At 33.8% G+C, this 26367-nt stretch overlaps 5 protein-coding genes across 6 annotated transcripts; 3 read left to right on the plus strand and 2 right to left on the minus strand.

Annotated features, from left to right (window-relative positions):
• Positions 1–364: 364 nt before the first annotated feature.
• Positions 365–6897, minus strand: P450 (cytochrome P450). The gene is made up of 9 exons (XM_028314433.1): positions 5847–6897; positions 5523–5774; positions 5017–5239; positions 4436–4616; positions 2922–3021; positions 2614–2797; positions 1981–2098; positions 1138–1276; positions 365–814 (listed from the first exon to the last, which is right to left on the minus strand). The coding sequence occupies exons 1-9, from the start codon at positions 5926–5928 to the stop codon at positions 633–635; spliced, it is 1461 nt and encodes a 486-aa protein (XP_028170234.1). The 5' UTR covers positions 5929–6897; the 3' UTR covers positions 365–632.
• Positions 6898–8324: 1427 nt separating this feature from the next.
• LOC114359861 (purine nucleoside phosphorylase) lies at positions 8325–17039 on the plus strand. Of its 2 annotated transcripts, none has more exons than XM_028314385.1 (6): positions 8325–8553; positions 10384–10496; positions 10748–10926; positions 12830–13072; positions 15461–15604; positions 16539–17039. In XM_028314385.1, exons 1-6 carry the CDS (start codon positions 8450–8452, stop codon positions 16737–16739), a joined length of 984 nt encoding a protein of 327 aa, XP_028170186.1. In that variant the 5' UTR covers positions 8325–8449; the 3' UTR covers positions 16740–17039. The 2 variants fall into 2 exon arrangements, with proteins under 2 accessions (XP_028170186.1, XP_028170187.1); XM_028314386.1 differs by having other exon boundaries at positions 10384–10478.
• Positions 17040–17410: 371 nt separating this feature from the next.
• SDR39U1 (short chain dehydrogenase/reductase family 39U, member 1) lies at positions 17411–19777 on the minus strand. Its single transcript, XM_028314387.1, has 5 exons — positions 19568–19777; positions 19041–19245; positions 18663–18897; positions 18194–18427; positions 17411–17999 (listed from the first exon to the last, which is right to left on the minus strand). Exons 1-5 carry the CDS (start codon positions 19590–19592, stop codon positions 17781–17783), a joined length of 918 nt encoding a protein of 305 aa, XP_028170188.1. The 5' UTR covers positions 19593–19777; the 3' UTR covers positions 17411–17780.
• Positions 19778–20093: 316 nt separating this feature from the next.
• Tsen34 (tRNA splicing endonuclease subunit 34) lies at positions 20094–21996 on the plus strand. The gene is made up of 7 exons (XM_028314398.1): positions 20094–20269; positions 20365–20451; positions 20546–20681; positions 20781–20896; positions 21016–21126; positions 21291–21440; positions 21518–21996. The coding sequence occupies exons 1-7, from the start codon at positions 20218–20220 to the stop codon at positions 21715–21717; spliced, it is 852 nt and encodes a 283-aa protein (XP_028170199.1). The 5' UTR covers positions 20094–20217; the 3' UTR covers positions 21718–21996.
• Positions 21997–24716: 2720 nt separating this feature from the next.
• Positions 24717–25706, plus strand: PDCD-5 (programmed cell death 5). The gene is made up of 3 exons (XM_028314388.1): positions 24717–24908; positions 24999–25110; positions 25371–25706. Exons 1-3 carry the CDS (start codon positions 24843–24845, stop codon positions 25583–25585), a joined length of 393 nt encoding a protein of 130 aa, XP_028170189.1. The 5' UTR covers positions 24717–24842; the 3' UTR covers positions 25586–25706.
• Positions 25707–26367: the final 661 nt, after the last annotated feature.

Consider the following 26367-nt stretch of genomic DNA (forward strand, 5'->3'; position numbering starts at 1 on the left):
GTTTGGTAACATAATAGTGATATTGTTAGTTTCAGCTATTAGCACTTCCCGATTCTATGAATTTTAAGTAGTATAATACAACTGGCGATTCGATTAATGTTAGTAGGTTTCTGCACAATATAGCTCTACATATTCATAAATATCACCAAAACAATGGAACACATTACGACGAATTCCGTGCTGAATAGCAATCATTAGAAGAGAAAAAAGGTCAATCCACTTAAAAGAAACAAATTATTTAAATAAAACAGCTTTATAATTCCGTAACTTTGATAATAATGTACATTTAAAATAGAGATGTAATAAATGTTTAATTCAATCAATAGTAAGTATTATGAATAGCCTTAGTAGATTGTAATTTAAATAAATAATTTAAAGCTTTTTGATATGTAACTCGATCCCATTTACTATTTATTACCTACCTTCATGTTATGATTGCATTAGATTACGAAGATCAACCATTAGACTATCAAAAGCCTGTTCTAACACATCCTAGATCTAGACTCTATATGTCAGATGTTTGCATGTCTTTTTTTATGTAGATTTTAAATACAAAATCAAAAGCTAAAATTAAAATTTTTGACACATTTTTAATTTTTTATTCGATTTGAAGTATAATTATGCTGTTCTAACTAAAATCTTGGTTCAAAATTAATTTTAAAAGGTTTCGCTGAGAGAGTAAGGCCATCTACGGGTTCGATTGAAGGCATCGATTCACCAGGAGGTAGTTTTAAATTGAACCTTTGCAGAATATGGGTCAAGAACATGAACAGCTCCGATCGGGCCAAACCTTCGCCGATACATCGTCTCTTACCTAAAAAGGGAAAATACACTGAAGAAATAATAATTGATTTTATGTGCATAGGATGAAAATGAATATGAATTCATGTCATGAGTAACTAATATCCCTACCACAATCCCTACGTCTTAGATGACAAATAAGTATTCGAGTAAATATTACCATTCACAAAACGAATGACAGAGCAGCCCAATTTGATACAGACATTTTTGAGTGATTGAAAATAATTGAAAATAAATAGCAATTCTACCGTAAACAAGGCCCGTTAGAAAATCCACGTGTATCTAAATAAAAATATAGTGAAGGTAGATAAATATTACGATAAGTTTGTTTCTTACCAGCACCAAACGGCATGAACCACTCGTCCTGCATGAGGTTCCCTTCCTTCGTAAGAAACCGTTCTGGCTGGAACACTTCGGGGTCCTTCCAATGGCTGCCGTGGTGGAGGTCATGTAGAGCCAGCAGAACGAAAGTGCCCTGAAAATAACTGCGACTTATGCCCGTTTTCACCAACCAAGCCACTAACCACCAACCGTCCCTAACTTTTAAGTGAACAAAATTCCTGTTATGTGTTTCCATAGGGGTCACTTAAAAAATAGGGATTGATGGTGAAAACGGCATTATTCTCATATACGCAAAAAAATAATGATAACTAGTAACTTGTTTGTTAATATTTACATTAAATATAACTCGCATTATTAATATAATTCTTACTTAAAATGCATGTTCTTACTTAAAAGGCCAAGGGCCTACGTACCTGTTTGTGTTTTAAGTGCTAAATGCAGATTTAAATTATAAATGTTTAGTTAATTTGCAAGCGGTAAATAAACTTGTGCGTATTACAAGTTTATAACAAATTCTCCGAATTAAAACATAATTTTCGTTGCGTGGATCTACAATATTTATGTTCCACATTTTTTTGCAAAACAAAAAGTCAGTTAACATTTTTCGTTAGCTTCATCATACTATAGCTATTTTTAGTGTAGGTACGTAAGTCGCATTTCAATATCTGGAAAAATCGAACTGTCTAAGCAGCTCAGATGGTATGAGCGAACAGTCACCCGGCAAGCGAAGCGTTCGTGGGTTCGATTCCCACTTTAGGCATATCATTTCAATTTTCATATCTCTTTAGCTAATCCACTTACATCAGAATAATAATTGCATGGAAAATTTATTTTTACCTTGGGTATAATGTAGTCGCCAAGCTTTGCTTCCGCCAACGCCATGTGCGGTATACCAACGGGCGCGATGCTGGCCATTCGCAAAGATTCCATTATCACAGCTTCGGCGTATACCATTCTGTAAATATTTGCTATAATTTTTTAATGGACTTAATGATATAAAGCGAAAATTAATATCATGAAGATAGCACAGAAAGTTTTTCATTATGTAAACGTGTCATATAACGTAAACAATCGAAGTTGTTTTGTTTGTTTAACGTTACGAATAACGCCTACCTATAGGTATTTTTGTATTTATTTTTATGTTTACGAACAATTACGGATACGGAAAGTAATAAAACTTTGATAAAGGCGACCTAAATAGGTTATGCACTTTCTTTGTGCATTATCATAAACTCGTAAATAAATTAACGTTTAATTAGTCAAGTATTTAATTTTATAAGTATTTTGCTCAGTCATAAGTACTAATATTATAATGCGAAAGTAACAGACTGTCCGTCTGTCTGAATTACACAATAATTTTCATGAATCTTTGGTAGAAGATGAATTGGACCTTGGCGAAGTAAAAGTAACATTAGGACCTACGGCTGAAATGAAATCCTGAAAAACTTTATTAAATTAGTTTTTAATTACCTTTTTCTGTCGCTTAGCGCCGGAGCCCTATTCTTGCCAACCACCTCGTCAATCTCGTTCTGCAATCGTATCTGAATAGCATCGTTGTGAATCAGGTAGAGAAGCATAAACACAGCTGTATTGTTCACCGTCTCTACGCCAGCCTCTAACATGTCTAAACATACCACTTGCAGATCTTCTTCACCTAATAAAGTATCAATAAATTCATCGTCAAAAGGAACAAGCGATTAAAGGACATGTGTAGTTATTTTGTATGTTACACAATCAATTTATTTTATTTTTAAAATTAATGGTACTTCTTTACTTACAAAACGTTTCACTTTTATTGTGCATTTCTATTAAAAAGGCATCGATCACGTCTCTAGGGTTAGTTAAGTCCAGGCTTTCCTTGTGTTCATCTATAATTTCCTGAAAATATGTTTTCTTTTAACCNTTAAACAGATTAATTAGACTACTGAGATCGTATGCAGCTATCGGTGGATTGTAGAAACCAGTTCAGTGGACATAAAAATAGCTTATATTTTGAGTAATAAAACCTGAGTTTAAAAATGCTACTAAGATAATAATATGGGCATAAAGAAACAGCAAAATGTTTATTTTTCTTATTGCATGCTACATATCAATATGTCCAAGTAAAAACAAGATACAGGGTAACTAATTAAAAAAAAATCAATAAAAAACTGTAGCGACGTTTGGTAATTAATGTAAAGTTTAATTAGTGATTCTAAATGTGTTTTAAAATGCTGTTTGTTTTCTAACAATAAAAAAGAAATAAAAAAAGTCTTGCTCTTTATGTTTGAACATTGACTACATGTTACAAGTCACAACAAAAACGTAAAACTATTTTTTTAAGCCATTTTTTTAATTATTAATTTTAATATTAATTTAATACCAATCGATCAACGTGGAAAGCATTAGGGGAGGCCTATGTTCAGCAGTGGACGTCCTATGGCTGAAATGATGATGATGATGATGAATATTAATTAAATATTTTACACGACATTCGTTTGTTTGCGTCTCATCTCTATCACGACACTGAGAAGATGCCGACCAAAAGCAAAACAGTATAAATATTATTTTCAATATTATGTAATTTATGTCGAGATTTCACGGTCATATTGGACGCAAAGATATTATTAAGCTTAACTGCTATCTTATCTGCACGGATACATAACTAATTATATCTCGATGGTTTGACGCAGATTCAGATTTAGAGAAGCAATGTTATTTGTGTTGTTTTTTACGCAGATGATTATTAGAATTATGAAACAATAACATCTATACAGTCGCAAGATATTTTTATATTGATTCATATTTAGAAATAAAAAAGATCATTTTGCACCTTTTTAAGCCAAAAATACTTTAAGACTTGAACTCTACCCAAACGAAGTCACGGGCGTGCATGATATATCTTTAGGTAGGTACCAGTTATCTGTTCATTTAGTTCGTATGACAGTTTTAGGTGAAGTACACCTTGAATTGATAATTTGCATGAGGATTGAATTGATTAAAATAAAATAAAGTCGAAGTAAGTATATTTGCAAAGTCAGATGAGTGTTTTTAAAAATGTAATAACTTAGATAACCCTGTTCGCGTCATTATTTGAGAAAAATAGGTTATAACCTTGGTGTTTTATTATTGTCTGAATTGAGTCGTCTAGTTTCAAAACCCGCTAAAACGCTCCTGCAACGAATTTCTGTTTATATCTCTAAATGACGTTACTGCAATTTTCTCATCATACTGTTCAATCATTTTCGATCAAAATTCACAAAAAGACNAATTATCGCTACATATCTTAGTTCCTTGTTGTTCAATAACTCACTCTTAGAAACTGGTGAAGAGCCCGATGCACTGCGGTCATTTCGGTGTACCCTATGAAGTCTGGAATGACGTGCCTCAGGTAAGGCATAGAAGTTAACACTCCACCGCTCATATCCGCCACTTTGAAACACCGATTGATCAAATCACAGAGGTTTTTGAGACGTTCATCATCGAGTTCGTATCTAAAAAAGATAGTAATTAATCAATATGACTGCATTTTGTTTTTACAGTGTTACACGCACTATAAACGTGTTTAAATTATTGTTATGCAGATAATAACACTCAGTTTAACGTGGTTTAATCATGTTCTACATAAGATATACATGACTACAGAAACCATAGCTTAAGCTCGGCTTAGTTTCCTGGTTCGATTTTGGAACCCAATTTAGAACATGATTTGTTCCAAGTTGGTTTGGGTCTAGATGTGCATTTATGCATGTACAGAAGAAACTAATACACATTTAGCAAATTATAGTGGGTATGTTCCTTCCTAAGCATCCTGTGAAAGTCATCACGTTACATTTAATGAATAAAAATGAAATCAACTAAAATAGTGGATAGGAAACAAAAATATTCTCTTACCTTTTCCCCGCTACAAACCGCCATACGATATTGATGATGGAAATGTCAAACATGCCATTGACTGGAACTGGTGCGCGGATTTTTTGTAGCCTATCCACTAGAGTTTGACATTCTTCGGCGATATGGAGTTCCATCTGTCTGGAGCCGTAGCCGAAGCCTTTCAGGAACTTCAGCGCTACTCGTCTGGTTTTACTCCAGGATGAGCCGTCATTGAAAACAATACCTGGAGGTTTCAGTGATAATAAGGTGTTTACGTTTACCAAGTTATACAAGTAATAAAAGTAGGTGCGACAAAATTTTAATCTGAAGTGGGATAATTGGACAATTGGACATCTACAATTTTTCAGTTACTTAGTTCGTAAAAATAATAAGCAGTCGAGCTTTTCTTTTCATAACTAGAGAACGGTCAGATTTGCTACGAATTTTGTTATGCCTTTTATATCATTACTACGAGAAATAAGAAAATCTATTTATAAGCAATAAATAGTTACTAGGTAGGTACTCACCAAGTTTTTTCCCAAAAGACCGCATCGTGTACAAAAAGCCGTCGGGCCGTCCGTCAAATACATCTCGCGCTATGACATCCTTGATCAAATCTTTGCCAAACACAACCACGACGTTTACGACGCCAAGTCTTAGACCCAGCAAGTTCCCGTAACGGTGAGACCAAGACTTCCACACGCTATGGTGATATTTCACTTTCTTTAACTCAAATAAAACCGACAAAAGATTACCTACAATTGGCAGTATTTTAGGTCCTAAAAAAGAAAACTTAGCATTTAGTTCACTATGAAACATCGTGTAAAATAATGTTAATTTTTAATATTAACCTGGGGGGTATAAGTTTGGTCTATTCACTCTTATATTTAAGAAAAAATAAATCAAAATTATTACAACGATTATTGCCCACATCCTGGTGGTTACACGGTTAAACTGAAAATATTAAATTCAACAGAATTTAACCATCATTCATATGGATATGAGTAATTGTCATACGAAATTTCATTCAAATTAAAACATGATGTTTAGTTAGATAATATTGATATTCATATTTTCTTTAAACGATTTCCAATGAACACGAGTCTACTATTTTTAACTGGTTTTATTTACCCACCTAAAATCTTAATAGTAGAGCGGATTTACGTGTACCTAACTGTGACACAAAAATAATAGTTATGTATCCTCAACCCATAGGAGTTCCACTGCTAGGCACATCTTTCCATGCAGTGAAGGCACAGAAGGTAGCTATGCAGGCTAGGTTGTTTTTTTTAAGTTTCAAAGTTTTCCTTCCCTTGCACGATTATGTTGTGCTTAGATTTCTCTTACATTACAGGTTACCCCGATGCGATAGAGTAGATTAATAAGTACTTATTATCTAACAAATAAAATTGCCGGTAAAATATTGGTATTGTACACGCCCGTCCCGTTAGATAGCGAAGCTTTTTACAAGGTTTTATTTAGTTTCACCTGTATAACATAAATTAGTTCAATTGCCACAGACAGCACCCAACTATCATACATAGTTGAAACCATTTCACTATAAGTACGAGTACCTACTTAATACTTACAGTACTTCGAATATATTTAACTGAATCATGTTAGTATAGATTACATAGATATGATTAGAAGCTGAATAACGGCCTATCTCAGTTAATTATCCACCAAAACGCAATCAGCTGTCGTTGCATCTCATTTTACACCGATAAGGGTCTACGAAATCAAACTATGTAGTAGTCCCTGATAACCACAATCTCATTACTTAGAATGTAAATAATGATAACGTTTTTTATGGCGTTATGAGAAACGGGTGCGTCGATGTTAGAGATAAGACTATGGTGCATAATAATATGATAAAAGGGATGTTGTTGTTTTACTCCCATAAGTCGTAGGTTTAGTTTAGTCGTAATTTGAAACAACNAAAACAACTAATAATAAATTTTATTTTATTTTAGTTAGAAGAATTCGTTTATGTATTTAATTTCAATAAATTCATTTGGTATAGTTTATAGCAATGTTTGGTCTTTCTTTTCGATTAAAGGTATCGTATGTTAGGTAACGGGCATTAAAATTATCCTCTTTATTACAAAAAGTTAATGGAAATGACATTTTAAGCCCGTGTTTTTTTTAATCCACAACGAGGAAGCTCTTGGCCTGTATCTCACCTGATGGTAAGTTCATCCCGGGTTTAACTTTTTTGTAATAAGGGGTTATGTGCCTTTATTCTTCTCTGAGTTAAATACGTCTAGGAATACCCGTGTGAGTCAGACGTCAATGCGATTTCCGGTAGATAAACAATGAATGCAATACAGCAACTAAGCAATTTGTCGAATGTTAGGCCGATTTTTTCAAAGCAGCTTTTACGGTTGACTCAGACTATACCTGGGTTTACTCGGTCTATTATCCGATTGTATTTGAGTTTTAAATTGAGCAACCATCCCATAATTTACTCCAGTATTTACTGCATTTGTTCTCTATAAGGATAGAGATTCAAATACCCTCTTGGGTATTTTAATCTAACTCTGGACGTCAAGAGGTGATCTTGATTCAGACGACGTCTCGCGGAGGCGTCAATAAAAACGCGGAAAAAGGGAATTTATTGGCATTCAAAACTCGATTCAAAAGTATTAGATTAAAGCCTGTGAACTGTGGCTAATATTGATATTGAAATTCACCATGAGCTTAATGCTACATGTCTACGTTGACATACAATAAATATCAATTTATAGAAATAAGCTCTACTATGCTACCTGTAATGTCTGTTTATTTACTTAGAATCTGCACATTCAATTCAATTTCAATCTATCACAACATTAACTATAATAATAAAGAAATTGCAGTAAGTAACCATAGACTTGGCACGACTTTGTCTAGATTTCATTACTTTTTAGAGATAAACAAGCAGCTCCATCGAGACTTGGCTAGTTTTTTACAGAATGTTTTTGGTNTTTAATTTCTAGCAAAATTATAAGATACAAAACATTTTCGTTATTCTTTTAAAACACGATCATAATGTATTTAGTTAAAAAAAATATTTCGTTAATTTAGTTCTAAAATCATTTCAATCTCTCTTTGTACAAAAAGTTCATAAAGTTAATTTAATAGTTACTAAATGTAATATGAGTAACCGATCATGACTTTAACGTAAGACAGACGCAACTCTACATTATCGCAGACATGCCCACCTCCACATGTTAAGTATTACGATTTGTACAAAACATTTTATTGATAAATTAATGTTATTTGTACAAAAAACAGCATCTGAAATCATGCGAGATGTCGGTAATTACAAGCGCGTCGCGACTTCGCGAGCGAGTCTATATAACCGGCGAGACCCTCTCTCGCCTCTACATTGCATGCTCGGACATTGCCCACTATAGTACACCACACCACGCTTTATCTCTTGTTTAGAATCGACTAATTTATCAGTTAAGTGATGGCGCCTATCAATGCGGCTGACGTTAATGGGAGCAAGGCCTATTCGCCAGCTAAGAAGACGCTTCCAGAAGTCGAAACTGAGAATGGAAAATCATCCAAGGGGTATGTGTCAATGCATGCTAATTGTAAGTCAAGATCAACGTTCAGATAAAACGTTTCAGTATAATCATTTTGTTCAATAATTTCGCGAAACAGTCATAAATTAATAAAGCAAATGTTTGAGTGTAGTAATTTACCATGTTTTTTAGGTTAGTGTGGAGGACAAAAGATTTAAGAAACATTAATGCGATACATACTTATAATAAACACTACTTACTTGTATAATCTGATATGAAATTAAAAGAAATAGAGAGGTAACTCGTCAATCATGTCCAGGCAGCCAGGGTCGAGTCATTAAATGCAGGCAATTGAACGAGATTGTACTGGTTTTGATCCTTGCCTTAAAAATCCGTGCACTCGATTTATTTATAAAGATATGAGTGATAGCAATTTAATGAATTACTGTAGGAATAAAAAATCACAACAGTTATATTATTTACAATACTGGTTTTGTGCCATAAACTTTCTTGCGAACGTTCTAGTTATTTATCAATGAAAAGGTTATCAAAAAAGTTTAAGAAAATAACAATGACACAATGCCATTGTTTTCATCCATAAACAGTACCGGGCGTAGTAATGAAGTGTTTTATTGATGTTGGCATAGTTAAATTATGTAAGTAACATTAGTATCATATTATGGCAAGACATAGATCAAGATCTGTAACTGGAGAAAAGCTGTTGGTATGTGGAAGATCGTTGACATAGGTCGACGGCAGACTGCATTCTTAAGGATTAATAAGCAGTCATCATGGCGTACGAACGACAGCATATAAAGCTAACTGTGGTATCACAAGTAGATGTAATACGCGCGATTTTATTACAAAAATGTACAGTTACTACAGTCTGACGCTGTACTCGTATATACGCGTTTGTAGAGTCATTAGAATAGAAGCCATAGTATGATTTATGATTTGCAGCCTACTCGGGACCAAAATAACCCTTTATGCACAATACATCGAAAAACAGCTCTACACGTCTGTATGTTAGGTTTACGCCTAAAATCAATAAGCATAAATACTGTTAGAGAGAATAATTATAGAACTAAAGGAGATATAGGAGCTAAAGGTGGGGTTGTAGGCATGGGGAACCCATTATATCTCTGGGTTATAAAATCCTTATTAAAATTATGTCTTTAGTAAGAAATCAAGAATGTTTAAAATACATCGACTTTTAAATTAGAGTTATGTATGGCTAACTTCTCCCCGATTTAATAAGCACGGTCTTATCAAAACTAGTTTGAAACAAAAAATACTAAATAATGATAATAAATTCAGATTATTTTTAGACGGTGTAAAAATAGCTTGACTTTAAATCACTAAATAATTAAATGCGAATATTACTTAATTTCTACTTAGTAGGTGCATATACATTTGCAAATCAAATGCAAAATAAATGATATTCTATATTTAGCAAATGGCGTTACTTCTGCCAATAAATAACAATTAATGTAAGAATTAGAAAAAATAATTATTACGCAATAGCTTTGATTTAATACGTAAAATTAACAAGCGCGTGTTGCATTACTCAAATTCATTCACCACGTGGAAAATCATTTGAGACTTGCTGTACTCGAATTTGATTCTTATCATCGATGTCTCAAGGCATATTAATTGACAGATTTGGATTTGCAAGACTTATTTTTACCAGTAAACTGCTATTAATGTAATACAATCTTCGTGTGTGCACTTTTTCTATTTATTCCTCATCCTTCATAATGACTGGGTTTCTGGACGTTTTCCCTACAAAACGTGATAATTACTTGTATGGACTGGTTATTTGACGTGCTGTGTAATTTAAAGATGTTTTACGAGATTATTGTTTTTATAATTCCAGGTACTCGTATGAGACGCTTCTGGAAACTGCCAATTTCCTGCTGTCGCGAACCTCGGTGCGCCCGCGCATCGGCGTAATTTGCGGCTCTGGGATGGGTGCGTATTGGAAAGACGGTACTTATTGCTTTGATTTATTCTCGTCTATCATCAATTGGCATTCTAACATTACATCAAATCAATTGTCAAGGCATTGAACACCTCTTAACCATGTTTGGAATTGCAAATTTTTTGTCACAATTATTTAGTTTTTAAGTCTGTAAATTTTAAGTTTTTGTTGATTGAATTTACAAAGAGGTTAATGTAACTATTTTTCAAAATATCTTCGAGTTATTATTTTGTTAATGTATGTTTTGTTTTATCTGCAGGATCTTTGGCTGAAAACATAGTGGATCCGGAATGTATACCATACGAGGAGATTCCAAACTTCCCAGTTAGTACAGTTGAAGGCCACCACGGCAGATTAGTATTTGGAAAATTGGAAGGAGTGCCAGTGGTTGCTATGCAAGGACGATTCCATTATTATGAAGGATACCCACTATGGAAGGTACCTACGTTTTTATAGAACATTTTTATTAGAGTTAGTTTAACTTACTAACTTAAAAAGTCATAAATTATGGACTACCTAATCAAGCAAGTTTTTTTAACTTAATTGGTTGTCAGACATGGATCAAAGGTCAGTTAATTGGTATTGGCAATTAAAATATGGACTAAAGTCCGAAAAGAATCATTCTTTTACAAATAATCATCCATGGCAGTAATTAAAACACATTTGTAAATTGTAGAGTCAAAAATACATTTAAACGAAAACGCACGTTTAAATATTAATGGACCATAATGGACATTGACAAAAGGTTACAAAAATAACTATCAACTTGGAAATATACTGATAGAATAACTGATAGAGAGATCAATAAAACATTACTTATGGAATGTTACCTGTTCGCGCCTTCCTTACGCGAACGAGTAGTAAAACTCTAGTGTAAATAAATACGCGTGTTACGTTTGAATGTTGTGACGTAGGTACGAGTAGGTTGAATGCAAACCGCAGCTGATGCAATATTTCATGAATTGTCATTGGTAATGGTTAAGTACCATTAATTAATTTGTTTTTCCCGTATGACGAGTAAGATTGATAAGGTAGTTTATTAGGATCGGGCTAAGGGCCTCGTATACAGTACAGAAGGCAGATTTTGACGCATTGGAATTTCCATTCAGACGCGAAAACATACAAATCTTACTTATACGAATATCTACAACTGGTGCAGATTTTCAGGCTCAGAAGTGGGATTCTTCGAAATATCTATCCAATTCTAGGAGCTTTAACGTTGACTTAGTTGAAAAAAAGTCAATGAGTCCTAACTTTTTTTCTCAAAATGTACCTATTTCTTCGATTTGATCTGAGATGCCGTATCTTTATCGGCTTTAGATAGATGACAATAGGAAATTAACATAGATAAAGATGCTTAAATATTCGTATGGAAATATCTCGATGGATGACGCAAAGTATCGTCGCGACCCCCAGCGGGTGGGTTATCTCGTGTTTTGAACGAATATCACAATAAGAGAGTACGCGGCACGATAATAGCTGCTGACTGTGGCATCATACCCTTGAGATTTAAATTATTTTTTATCCTTCTGTAGTGATATAAAATAATTTCCTTCCTAGATAAGCCAATATGAATTTAACATCCGAAAGTTTTTCTACGCATGGAAAAGATAGAGTAGCTATTATAAAAGTAACCTAATACAATAATATTTGAACACCTGTTTGCCAAAATTGTCTTGAACATTTTGAGATATCATAATTTTACGTACGGTTACCATGCAGTTAAAAGATAAAAATACGTTATTTAAATATTATTTGTAAAATAAGTGGTCATCTAAAATGTTAAACTATACGATCAAAAGGTTAATCGTCACCTCGTTGGACAAATAAACGTATTTTTAAATCGGGTTGTGGAGAAACTAGTCCTACGTTATAGTAAAAGATAAAAATCAACAAGCTCACCAGAGGTTAAATGAGGATCAAGTAGCAAGTAAAATCAAGATCTATCAGTTCGAACTCGACCCTCGTGATTTAATTATCATCCAGTGATTTTTAATTGATCTTGTTGAATGAGATTAGATTGAATCACAAAGATTACTCGGTTAAGTAATCATCTAATTTATGACCAATTACGTTAACATGACAGTTAATTTCAGAACAGAAATTACAGTCTATTTAAGGTTAATTAAAAAGAAATTAAATGACGCCCACTACGATCAAGTGAACTATAAGAAACAATAAAGCTTACTTAGGTGAATTTGGTCTTCAAGAAGGTCATATTAAGTACTTTCTTTCTGGTGCATACTCATTTTGTAGGGTTACAGTTTTATGCAAAGCAAAATGAAAATTACTTTAGAAGGAGAGATTTCATATTCCATAAAAATATTGTTCAATATTTCAGTGTTGCCTCCCAGTTCGAGTGATGAAACTCATCGGAGTACAAACATTGATCGCTACCAACGCCGCCGGCGGACTAAACCCGAACTACAAAATCGGGGACCTCATGATCGTGAAGGACCACATCAACCTGATGGGCTTCGCTGGGAACAACCCCCTCCACGGGCCCAACGACGAGAGATTTGGACCCCGTTTTCCACCGATGAACAAGGCTTACAACTTCGAATACAGAAAAATCGCTAAGGAGGTAAGATTTTGACAGAACTTACACGTTTTTGACGATAAAAATCTAAGCGAAAAGTATCACAAGAATACCTTGTTATGTATTGTTAAGTTTTTAAAAGCCGATTAAAATGATAAAAAATATACTTGTAATGAAAATAAACTTAAATTTTCGAGCAGAATAGTACATAATGTAGACAGAGTAAGTCATCTTAAAAAAGCCATCAGAGCAATTATTATTGAATTGCATTAAGCTTTATTGAATTTGTAATTAAAGGACATCATCCATTTTGGTCCAAAATCAAAAATGCCGGCCAAAAAATAAAAGTGCTGTATTCTGATAGAATACGTCCGCCTTAGCATTTATTACTATGGCACCAAAGCTGTAGCACCACTGTGCATCGTAGTATTTGAGTTCTAAAAATATATGAAACGACTGACTTTGATCTCAAATACTACGACGCACAGTGGTGCTACAGCTTTGGTGTCATAGTAACAAATGCTAAGGCGGACGTATTCTGTCAGAAAACAGCACTTTTTTTTTATTGGCCGACATTTTTGATTTTGAACAAAAAATGTATGAATCGTCGATGAATTTTAGATCTCAAATACTCGACGCACAGTGGTGCTACAGCTTTGGTGTCATAGTAACAAATGCTAAAGCGGACGTATTCTGTCAGAATACAGCACTTTTTTTTATTGGCCGACACTTTTTATTTTGAACAAAAAATGTATGAATAGTCGATGACTTTTAGATCTCAAATACTGGACGCACAGTGGAGCTACAGCTTTGGTGCCATAGTAACAAATGCTAAGGCAGACGTATTCTGTCAGAATACAACACTTTTTTTTGTTGGCCGGCACTTTTGATTTTGGACCAAAAATATATGAAACGTGGATGATGTCCTTTTTGACAATCACTTTATTGACAAACTCAGAGGCCTTTTATAACTTTTTTATCAATGTCAATTAAATATTATTATCATTATTACATAACTATAGCTAAATAATAAACTTGTTTATGTTTAATTTACGATATTTATGTTTATATTTGGTTAATTGGCCGCATAATTTTTCATGATAATAATACATAATATGAAAAATAAAACGCAAGCAATAGTGCGCAACTTGGAAGTCATTAACTTGAGTCCGATAACCTCCGGACCTAAGAAATAAGACAAACGTTACATACAACAGTTCAGTAATAAATAAAATCAATACATAGATCTCGAAAAATCTAAAGTTGATCAGTGTTTTATTGTCATCAATTCAGTGGCGTAGCTTGGGGGGGGCAGGGGGGGCCATGGCCCCGGGCGGCATATGAAAGGGGGCGGCGGATAAGAAAAAAAACATTGCATGAACAAGAAAAAAAAAGGTCGACTATGTCTACGTTGAGACTAACAAATCTAGCTATACTGGCAATTGAAAATGAGATACAATTTGATATCGACGATTGTGTAAAAGATTTTGCTTTGAAAAAAGCACGAAGAGTACCTAAATTTTTAANCGGCGAAAAGCCACGCTACGCCACTGCATCAATTAAACGACAACCGTGTATTTTAAGAATTAGTAGTTTCAAGCTGGAATTGTTAAGAATTTTGAATTTATTTTTGAGTAATTTCGTATTGGCCATAAAATAATATAAAATTAGTTACGATATTTTAAGGGCTTCATGTAGCTTCAAAACTTAAAGACTGATGTATGTTAACCTATAGTCTCAAGAAGTCTTAGTGTTCTTGATCTAAAGTCTAAAACGACATAAGTACGAACATATTTGATTTTATTGATATAACACGATCGACGTAAGGGATCTTGTCGTATCTATTGTAATTATCCTAGTTCCTACTTATCTAATTGCTCGTTTAGGTATGATCGTTCCGTACACTATGTGACCTATTAATGAGGCCCTGAGAACGGAGATATTGGATTTAGATAAGTAGATAATTACTGTCGGTTGACTTAACCCAAGTTGTGAAGGATGATTTATTTATCAATACCGGAATAATAAATAAATAGTTTTAGAACGCATTTGTGTTGATCACGTGAACTTATACGTCACACACGTCATACTACAAGAATACAACGTTCAAAATAATTCCAATTTAATCCTACCTAACTAATTAATAATTTCTAAAATGCTGAATCCAAAACAGAGTAAAATAGCGCGTATTGGGGGGAGACGTAATGTCCAGCCGTGGACTAGTAGGTACCTATGCGCGATGATGATATGGACGATAAATGGATGGATCTACCTTAGGATATTGTTTTCCAACGCAAAAAAAGCGAAAGAGGCTAATCGAAAAAAGAAATAGCATGATGAAATTTTAGGGTTACATCGCACAATTCACCAAAGCTGCCATGCTTCGGTTAACATTGCCTAATATGCTAAAGGAGATACACCTTATTCTTCCAGGTGGCCAAGGAACTGAACATCGACAACATAGTGCAAGAAGGCGTGTACACCTGTCTCGGCGGGCCGAACTTCGAGACCGTGGCCGAACTCAACATGCTGAAGATGGTCGGAGTGGATGCCGTGGGCATGTCTACAGTGCACGAGGTTTGTAACGCCTAGAACTTTCTTTAGTTCCAAATACTTAATTTAAACCCTCTTATTTATTAAAAAAAAGTATCGTTACACATGTAGTGTATCGCTACAAACACGCGTCAGCAGCGCGCTTAAAAAACATGGTGTGCACAGACCCTTAAAAATTACTATCGTAGCAAGATCATATATTTGAGAGAAAATGAGAAAGTAGATTAGCGTAAACGTTGATAGCATTGTTTGTTTAGTTTAAAAAAAAATCTTTTTTTTTCTGCTTAGGTACCATGCATATCGTGTACCTTTCTTACTTAAAAAAATATTTTTAATATCTGGGGGCACGGCAGTGCCCCCACCAAGTCGAGCAAAAAAGCGGCACGTCCGTACCATCCTTTTCTCGAAGCAATTCAGGCCATTTTCGACTGCCTGTAACTTCGTTGTGGATAAAACTAGAAGGCTGAATTTTCATTAGCTATGCAAGCATTGTAAAGACAAGGTATATTTAAAATTTCATTCAATTTGAACCAGTAGTTTAAGAATTATAACAGGTCAAAGTTACTTAATTTTGTCACTCACTGACTCACCGATTATCAAAACTCTAAGGCACTTCTAGCAGACCTAGAAGCTTCAAATTTGGAATATAAGTAGTGTTTGGTGTATGAATCAAGGAAAAACTAAAATATTTGGGGGCACGGTAGTGCAACCAAGCAAGCCAAGTCGAGTAAAATTTTTCAATTTCGGTCCAGTTTTCTAGATACATGAAAACACGTGTAAATTAAATTATTTAGTGCGATGGCCAAGTCAATATATTTATGTAAAACGTTAAAGATTTCCTGGCCTGGACTTGGTATTACATGGATCTCACAACTTTTTACCGTAGAACAACTGAGTTGCGAGACTTGTTTTTTTTGACAAGTATTGTTTTTGATGGGATCATGTATTCTCATTCCAGGTTATCATAGCGCGGCACTGCGACATGAAGGTTTTCGGTCTATCTCTGATCACGAATGAATGCGTCACGAGCTACGACCATGACTCCGAGGCGAACCACGAGGAAGTGTTAGACGTGGGCCGCATGAGACAAGACATGCTCCGCAAATACGTATCCCGACTAGTGCAGAGGTTCGCCAGTTCAGACGACGCGTCCCCATGAAGTTTGGACTGCCTTGAATTGGAAATTTCCGAAGCACTGATAGCGGAAAAGACGCTTTGATGATAAGACAATTTTGTAGTTAAGCGAGAAACTGTCATCTTGACACAGATTAGAGCGTCTTTTCTGTGTGGGGACCCCATAGCTCTAAAATATTTTAAATTTTTGTTTCATTTAGAAAAATATGATAAGTAACATACTGTTAATAGATATCGACTGTTGTGCGGTCAATGTATGTATAAAACCCCTTATGTATGTCTGTGTTCAATTTAAAATTAGATAAAATACTTCAAGAAAACAAATACACATACCTACAATAATTTATTATAGACTTACTAAACATTACTTAATAAATTATGAATAAATAAATAGTAGAACAAAAATGATACTTAAAATAGTTATCATAAAATTAAGATAAGTTTAATGTAATAGTTAAATAAAATAATAATATAAAGATATAAGTAAGTACACGAATTTTAATCAATTTTTATTATGAAATCTTTTTTGATCTGTTTATTATATTTTTTTAAGAATTATTTAAGCTATCTTTACTTACTTCATGATCTTAAAACCCACAAAAAATATGTTTTATCTATTTATTTTTTAAATAAAATATTTATTTTTAAACTGAATGTGTAATTAATTGAAATAAACAATATGTTGTACTCGTACTGTAAGAAATGATAGCCAAATTGCGATTTTATCAGTCACTTCTTAAACTAGTAATAGTGTTTAGGTTTAATACATAGATAAATAATACATATTAAAAGGCTTATGAACAATATTAACACTTTTTATTTACGTATATTTACAAGTATATAATAAAATCTTAAATAGAAATATAAACAATAAAATTACTACACAAACCTACAAAATGCTGTTGTGATGTAGAATTTGATATAAATTGTAATAACAGTTACATTTTTACACTGTGAAACATTTTTAAGATCAGTTCACTATTTATAAACAATTTCTACATAAATTACTGAGGCATTTTGAAACGAACTGCTGCACAATAATTTATACGAAGAGAAATTGATGTACCTACTTTAATGGGTGCTTCTTTGGGCATAGATGTGCGAATTCCTTGCAGGCCTCATCAATATCGCCATACCGATATTTGAAGCCGTACTCAAGTACTCTCTTAGGTATGACGTGTTGACCTTTGGTCATGATCATCGCGCGTTCAGGGTTGAGTAAGAAGTCCAGCATTGTCTCAGGTACAGGCAGGAATGCTGGTCGCCGCAATGCTTTGGCAAAAGACTGAAAAGGTAAAAGAAGGCACTATGTTTACCACACTTTTGTTATAATATTTTCACAACATATATCACAACATCACACCACAATTTCTTTAAAAATGCCTGGCCAGAAAGAGTAAAAGAAAATGATGACATCAGTTTTGCTTAAAAATAACTTTGGCACATATACATTTTATTATGCACTATTTTTTATCTCACCTGTGTAAATTCTTCATTAGTAATAACATGAGGAGCAACACCATTTAGGATGCCTTCAACGTGATCATTTTCAATGGCGAAATGAACAAGTCGAATGAGGTCATCTATGTGAATCCAGGGCAGGTATTGCTTGCCCGACCCAATCCGACCACCAACACCCATGTAGAATGGAAGGAACATGTTTTTTATCATACCACCCCATCGGCCTAATACAGCACCAGATCTTATTATCACCTAGAAAAATTTATAAAATAGTAGATTGACTTTATAATGACCTTTATGCACATTAGTGTATCAATGATGTCCTAGAGTCAATGTCATTCTTTAAATACTTCTTATTATTCAGATGAAAATTGTTTAGATCCATAAAATCTATGTCTCTTGGCACCAAACCAAAATTTTACTGCTTTGCATACTACTTTTATAGAGTACTATTGAAATCTAAATAGGATTAGATTGCTTTACTTACAAGTCTTACAGGTGGATCAATACTGGCAGCTTTCTCCCATTCAACAACAAGCCTTGAGAAAAAGTCAATGCCAGTGATAGGGCTACTCTCATCATATTTTTTGGTGTCTGAAGGTTCATAGGCACCAACACCAGTGACCACAATGAAAACTTTTGGCTTATCCTTGCTTTCGTTTATAGCTTTAGCCAATGCTTTGGTTGTGTAGACTCGAGAGTTCTGCACATTTTGTTTGAATCTGGAATTTAGTTTTATACATTCAGAACATAAGTTTTCATTGGTAAAAAATAATGTTAAAAAGAATCTTTTAGGCTTGCTAAGTTCTGTGTTAAGTAGATTAGATATATTAGCAGATAGGTTCATGTGGTTATCAATACTAACCCAGGTGTCCAGGATTTGGTGAAGTCCATAAATTGTTGTCCAGCACAGTTCACAACAGCACAAGTTCTTTTTGGCAAGCCGGAGTGTTCCAAGGTGGACCAGGATATGTTGCTGGTCCCAGGCATTCGTGCCACGTTCACGACATTGTAACCATTTGCCATGAGCAGTTCGCCCAAGTTCTTCCCTATGAAGCCTGTACCTCCACCTGTAAAATGAACATTACCAAAGATATTAATCAATCATAATGTTTATGCCTGAACAAATAAAAATAATCTCAAACATGCGCGTATATAGCGGGGGGGCCGGGGTAGCACGCCCCCCAGAATGTTCTGAAAATACTACTTGGTTAATAAAGCCCTATATGGATTTTATAACTAATAACAGAAAGTATGTTTGCCGGCCGGCTATTCAGTAACTATTAGCTGGGCATTCATACTTTCAGTTACATTAATAGCACGATTGTGTTCTGAGATTCACACACAAATAATTACTCTAATTTCAACGGTAAAAACTGTTTTGATATTTACCGATCAAGACATTTCTTGCTGCCATTATATTTTATTATGTAACACTAAAGTACACAGATGCCGGTAAAACGATTTTAGATAGAGCTTTAAACAAGCTTGAATAGCTTAATTTTATTCAACACGTTCATGTAAATTATTTACGAAAATATTTTTATATAGATGTTTTTTACGTTTGGATTTTGTTTTCGTTTTACTGAAATCAGCTGTCTGTCTGACAACAAATTTCCAGTGACACTGATGACAGCTTTTCTTTTTTTGTTCAAAGTCATTATTACTATACAGCATTTTCTTATTTACTTACATTACAATGCATGCACCATTGCACGTTCACGAACATCTAATGATAAATAATCCACCATTAAATCATTAATTTAGCAAAATAAAACAAAACTGATGGACATGACGCTTTTCTTTCCCGCCAAGAAGTCCTAGATTTTTTTTAACATTTAACCGCTGAATTCCGAAACAGTCTACCTTTTTAATATGGCGTAACGGAAGTTAACGGAACGTATTCCAAATGTCACTACTGTCACTACACAAAAAAAAACAATACATCAAAAACTTAAAAAACTGTGATTTCAGTTTATTAATTTTATTAACTTATTTACTTATTTGCTCGGCATTTTATCCGGCAGGTCATATTAGTTACAATGATAACACTGTATGTCAATAATGGAGTTGCCTATGTGTGGAATTCAGAAGGTGATTAAAATTTTATAGTTTACCTTTTACTTTTTTACTTGTCCGTTCTTTTCTATCAAACTAGTCTAAAATAACAATGTTTTATGATTTTTCAGATTGGTATATTCTACGGTCAAAACATCGCATATGCGGATCTTTGATTGGTTCAGTAGCATCATTTCCTCGTCAAAATGATTTTAATGGTACTGTTTATGATGATTTTTATATAATGAACCCTTAAATTGCCAACAGCACTTACATACTTCTTGCTAAATCAATACTTGCTATGTCCTCTAGGTTTACCCATGGCTCTTATGTCGGAGGAGGCAGCCTTACTCGTAAACAATAATATTTGTGAACTAGTTGAATTGCCACAACTATGTGATAAGCCATCGGAAAGTGTCAAAAAAGAATTTACAGAATGTGAACAAAGGTGAGCTTTTCTTTAATTTGAAGATTGGCAAATAAATAAATCTATCTTTAACATTAATTTCAGTCATAATCATCATTTTCATGTTTATGATATTTTCAGGGTAAAAGAAGAACAAACTGAGGATTTGAGAAAACGAAAAATTGAACAAATGAAACAAAAAATACATTTGATAGTTGCTGGTAAAAAGCAAAAATTAGCAGCTAAGGGAATAACAGGTAGGTCCACTATTATACTGTAAAAAATATTTTAAAAAGTTTGCTTATGAAGAACACTTACAAATCTCTGTGATCTGTGATACTTTAAATTTATTATCTACATATTTTATTTTTTACAGATGTTGAATTAGACCATCAGACATTATTACAAGAGGAGATTGATAAGTTGCCTAAAGTGGCAGCTGCTCACCTTCTAGTACACCTTCCCACTGAACATTTTATAAGCACAGGTTGTTTTAACATTAATAAGCTTCAAAAATATCTATAGAACTCTGCATGATAGTCAATTTTCCTTTATTTGGCATATTAACAAGGCAATGGCTTGCTATGAATGAATTTATTTGTTCAGTGTTTAAGTACAACTTTTATTTATGTTTTTTTTTATCAATTTCAGATAAAAAGCATGTCTCTCTAGACATGTTGAAACCTAGTGTTGTGGATGTAGAAGGTGCCTTGCGCTGCTCTGTGTTTAGTGATCTCTGGAGGAAGGGTCATTACATTACCAGTGGCTCTAAATTTGGATGTGATTACTTAGTATATCCAGGTATAGTAATAAAAAATAAATATTTTATTTTAATATTGTGTAAGTACACTGGTAATAAATTGTTTTTTGTATTCCAGGAGATCCTGTGAGGTTCCATGCCAGTTATATGGTGCGCTGTATACATGACCACCAGACTGCTTTTCGTCCTGCAAACATAGTGGCTTTTGGAAGATTGTCAGTAGCTGTTAATAAAATGGCTGTGTTTGCATTCTGTACTAGCAATGGAAATGTTGATTATCAAACACTACAATGGCATGATAATGTTGTAAATGGATAAAATTGGAGTTTATTTTAATCAATTATCCCCTATTAGTCATTTATCTTGTTTTGAAGAAGGTACTTGGGTTTGATGCATAAGTAGGTAATTAGGGCGCACTATTCTGTCTCGAATCAAGTAGTTTTTAAAATTTTTGAAACGAGTAGGTACCTAAATTACAAGATACTGTAGATGTTTTGCAGATAATGGGGTTTAAAGCATCTGTTTATGCTATTGCTTTTACCACGGCTTTTTAAAGCCGGGCTTTTACAGACTGAAAGCTTCACCTTCAGAGCCACTGTGCTGCAAACTGCAAAGTTTTGTTAGTAGCGTCACGGTAATACTATCTATACAGTATTCCAACTCGGCTATATTTTTTAAATAAATGTCAACAGCCGCGCGGTACGTCACCGTATGACAACATGCGATAGGGCTGCCCACCTGCAGACCCTATTTTCATTACATAGATCTGCCTACTTAGAATTTCGGTGCAGTCCTGTTGTCCCCCCTGCTTGGCCCCCCTGGGGGAGCCAACAGGATTTCGAAATCCTGTTGTCCCCCCTGGCTAGGGGAGACAACAGGACTAGATTTTCAATCAATGATTTGAGGACTGTTGTCCCCCCTGGCAAACATTGGGTATTTAGAAACCATATACTTTTGTAACATTTAAGAAGTACTGGAGTACCTACCTGACTAAATGCCATATTGACAAACTAAATACCTAAACGTATGTCAAATAATAATTAACATCTTGTTAACGAAAGAAATATAAGTTGTTGGTACCGGTAATATTTCTGAGTGTCCAACATCTGCTTTACTTGCTTTTAACAGATCGTTATGAATTATCCCTACTAAATAATATTATACGAGTAAATGCGATAGTACTTTATCTGTCTGTCTGTTACGAATTCAAGCATAAACCATTGAACCGATTTTTATATTTGGTAAAGAGATAGTTTTGAGTGCCGGGTCCCGGTTTTTTAAACAGGAATGCGCTCTATTATTTTTTTTGTGACAGACATAATTTTATGCGGACAAAGCCGTGGGCAAAAGCTAAGCTTAATGCTTGACTATATTTTTTATTCTCATGTATAATAAATAATAATAATAATAAATATTGTCTTCTGTAAAGTTGACTAAAAATCCGTTTAGTAGGTAGTTTTTACGTGAAAGAGTATCAAACATCTATACTATTCCATACTCCCATTTGTAATATTAGTAGGTAGGACGCTAAAACTGCATAGTATTCAACAAATTAATTGCTCAGTGATTCATCATTCAACTAGCGGCCGCCCGCATCTTCGTACAGGCACAGAATAACAATAAGGTACAGGTACGAAGATGCGGGCGGACCTACGCGTGGACACCGTTTTACCCCCTTATGTGTGGAATTTCGTAAAATCCTATTATATGTTTCGTATTATTTCCTATCCTTAAATAAATAGATAAATAAAATTCGTTCTTGGTCAGATGTCTACACCCTATAAGGAACCTACCTGCCAAATTTCAAGTTTGTAGGTGTCAGTACCGGCACCAACTTTATTTTTTTCGTTATCAAAATGGTTATTATTATTTAACAAACGTTTAGGTATTCACTCATTTTGGGAATTTGGCATTCAGTCAAGTACTTCAGTATTTCACAAATTATGTTATAAAAATACATGGCTTTTAAATAATGTTTGCTAGGGGGGACAACAGTCCTCAAATCATTGATTGAAAATCTAGTCCTGTTGTCTCCCCTAGCCAGGGGGGACAACAGGATTTCGAAATCCTGTTGGCTCCCCCAGGGGGGCCAAGCAGGGGGGACAACAGGACTGCACCAGAATTTCTATCTAGTTTTGTGATTGTAATTTTTTTTTATTTTAAAAAACAAAATACTTCGTGAATGAAATAGGATATAATGCATGTTGTTTTGTGATTAGTTGATTTAATAAAAAAAATATATTTGAAGATGATGTCACTGACTTCACCATACCATTTATACGCTTATGTTAACATGGGCTAGTGTCGGCTTATAAACCCATTTACCTAACACCCTGTATTTATAAATAGGTAGGTACTTGTAATTATTTTTATTAAAAAAAGAGCGCTTACTGTTTAAAAAACAACACATCGTCTTTTTATTACTGTGGCTCATTCGCGACACCCCCGACTTTTGCATGTCGAGCGCATACCGAGATTTGAATTTCGAAGGAAAGCTCGCGTTTCGTCCGTTTATATGAAGTTACAATACTGTATGATAGTATTACCGTGGTAGCGTGTGCACCTAAACTCTGATTTTTAATTCGACGGAATTTTGACATTTCATAAGTGTTGTCAACATTGAAACATTCCCACTAAGAATGGAGAGCATTTTCACAAATTAAAAAATAATCCTTTCTTGAATTTAAGGTTTCACTTGAAAAACTAAGGTTTAAAAATGTACTGATAATTTCAAAATGGTTATTTGAATTTTTATTATCATATTTTGGAAGTTACAAAAAAAATTGGGAAATTATTTTTCTATTACTTGACTCCCTGGCCAGTAATCCATGGGTTACAAACCTTTTTTATGAAAATCCTTTTGTTAATAAAATCTTAGCTTCATAAAATAATCAATTTAACAAGATGCCTATTTTATAATCTAAGTTGATTATGATGACGACAATGATGATTGATGATCAATACATATTTTCGTTTATGTTAATATGTTGTTTTACTGTGTTAAAAACACGTTCTTTTCTATTTAATCTCTAAAATGTACATAATAATTAGTGCACATTGAATTCACAATACAAACAATAGTTCTTTCTTGTAAGTTGTACTTGATGAAATTTCATTTCATATTATTTATTATTAATTCAAAGCAAAAAAGGCTTATTACATCTGAATTGTCAAAAAATGACAGCTGTCAGAATTCCGTCGAATTAAAAATCGGACTTATAGCTTAAAATTTGAAATATTTTTTTTTTCTGGAAAAAATCCAAAACCTCAATTTCAATCATTTTCAATGTCTGTCTGAAATGTCTGATGTTGAAAGAAAAAAAACAAACGTCAAACGATACGTCAAAGAAACGTCAAAAATTCAAGCTTGATTTCGAAAAAAAATTGCAATTCGTGATTCATCCTTTCCATTTTTACTAAATTAATCGTAATATAATATAACTATGGATGATCCAGAACTTCAGAAAATAAGGCAACAACGTCTTGCACAGTTGCAGTCTCAACATGGGGTAGGTATGATAGGTTATAAAAATATCCAATTTAATAGCATTAAAAATATTATTTCCCGTGAAACTAATTGATTTCTTTTTATATTTAAGGGCACAGGAGATCCAAATCATGCAAAAGCTCAAGAAGAAAGAATGCAGGCCATGGAGGAAGCGAAGCACACAATACTAGCCCAGGCACTTAGTCAAGATGCAAGAGCCAGATGTAATTATTACTGTTAATGTTTGAGCAGGATAGCATTGTATCAAGATTTTCGAATTACCATGATATTTTAAATATAAGAAAGTCCTAAAACATAATCTTACTTGTAGGTTTTGTACAAGCGAAGTGAGATTTATAGTATGTCATTCTGATTCAGTAAAACAATGTTACAAAGTTGTTGTTTTTATTGTTTCATCATATTTATAAATAGTTGAACACAACTGCTTACACATTTAATTACCCTATTATATTTTTGATTACAGTAAATAACATCAAACTCAGCAGACCTGAAAAAGGTGCTATGGTGGAGAATATGATCTGTAGAATGACACAAATGGGCCAAGTTCGTGGCAAGATATCGGAACAAGAATTGATACAACTGGTGGAGTCTCTGAACCAGCAAATGCCCAAGTCTACAAGCACTGTCAAGTTTGACAGAAGAAGAGCGGCCCTCGACTCCGATGATGATGATTTCTAACAGACTGACACTACTTTAAGTTATGAAGCAATACACAAATTTGCAATGCCTTAATAAAATATACCACAGTTACTTTTCAAATACCTAATCTGTTTCATTACATTGCTTGTTATAATAATTGTTTGCTTTTTCAATTCAACTTCAATAACTCTGCTAAAAAGATTTAGAATATTACATAATTTGTATGTATTTAAATACTAAATATTCTATTTAATTTCTAAGACATTAAAGTTACTTCTTATATTTTAAAAGTCTTGACTTTATTTATATTAAAAAGAAATCCCTGTTTTATTTCATAGAACTTGAAAATAGTTTTAAGAACTTAAGTCTTATCTCATATTCTTGATTAGTTTACTTGATTTTAATCTCAGGCTTGCTTGATACCCATAAGTACCCTTTTCTCCCAAGTCTGCTAAAAATTACTTTAGTGGACTTTCGAATCTACTTTATGTACCTAGGTGACTATCGTAACCCGATATCCGAAAGCCGGTAGGAGACGAGTAGACATTCACATAATCCTAATCAATAAACGACATTAGACAATAGGATATTATCCTTTTTCTTATTTATATTATCTATTTTCTTTGGAATACCTAAGGAAGCTCTAGTGATGCCGCGCGCCGGGTTAGTTTAAACTAGGATTCAAGAAAATTTTAACGGCATTAAAATTTAAGATGCGCGTTTTGCTGACAAAAAATTTGAAATTATCAAGGGCATAATAATGATATCAGGATTAAATTGCTTACGAGGTAGTAAGTAAGCTTGTTAACAGTGATTTTTTA

The sequence above is a fragment of the Ostrinia furnacalis genome, unplaced genomic scaffold (genome assembly GCF_004193835.3).
Source record: "Ostrinia furnacalis isolate ACB-3 unplaced genomic scaffold, ASM419383v2 OfSCF4672, whole genome shotgun sequence".
Lineage (NCBI taxonomy): Eukaryota > Metazoa > Arthropoda > Insecta > Lepidoptera > Crambidae > Ostrinia > Ostrinia furnacalis.

Coding starts and splice junctions, on each gene's coding strand:
- P450 (XM_028314433.1), bottom strand. CDS start 5,928: ATGTGGGCAATAATCGTTGTAATAATTTTGATTTATTTTTTCTTAAAT. Junction 5,775..5,846: donor ACCAAACTTATACCCCCCAG/GTTAATATTAAA, acceptor TTTCTTTTTTAG/GACCTAAAATACTGCCAATT. Junction 2,798..2,921: donor CAATAAAAGTGAAACGTTTT/GTAAGTAAAGAA, acceptor ATACTTTATTAG/GTGAAGAAGATCTGCAAGTG.
- LOC114359861 (XM_028314385.1), top strand. CDS start 8,450: ATGGCGCCTATCAATGCGGCTGACGTTAATGGGAGCAAGGCCTATTCG. Junction 10,927..12,829: donor AAGGATACCCACTATGGAAG/GTACCTACGTTT, acceptor TCAATATTTCAG/TGTTGCCTCCCAGTTCGAGT. Junction 15,605..16,538: donor GCATGTCTACAGTGCACGAG/GTTTGTAACGCC, acceptor TTCTCATTCCAG/GTTATCATAGCGCGGCACTG.
- SDR39U1 (XM_028314387.1), bottom strand. CDS start 19,592: ATGGCAGCAAGAAATGTCTTGATCG. Junction 19,246..19,567: donor AGCAAGAAATGTCTTGATCG/GTAAATATCAAA, acceptor TTCATTTTACAG/GTGGAGGTACAGGCTTCATA. Junction 18,898..19,040: donor ACCAAATCCTGGACACCTGG/GTTAGTATTGAT, acceptor ACTAAATTCCAG/ATTCAAACAAAATGTGCAGA.
- Tsen34 (XM_028314398.1), top strand. CDS start 20,218: ATGATAACACTGTATGTCAATAATGGAGTTGCCTATGTGTGGAATTCA. Junction 20,682..20,780: donor TTTACAGAATGTGAACAAAG/GTGAGCTTTTCT, acceptor TGATATTTTCAG/GGTAAAAGAAGAACAAACTG. Junction 21,127..21,290: donor TGAACATTTTATAAGCACAG/GTTGTTTTAACA, acceptor TATCAATTTCAG/ATAAAAAGCATGTCTCTCTA.
- PDCD-5 (XM_028314388.1), top strand. CDS start 24,843: ATGGATGATCCAGAACTTCAGAAAATAAGGCAACAACGTCTTGCACAG. Junction 24,909..24,998: donor AGTTGCAGTCTCAACATGGG/GTAGGTATGATA, acceptor TTTATATTTAAG/GGCACAGGAGATCCAAATCA. Junction 25,111..25,370: donor TCAAGATGCAAGAGCCAGAT/GTAATTATTACT, acceptor TTTTGATTACAG/TAAATAACATCAAACTCAGC.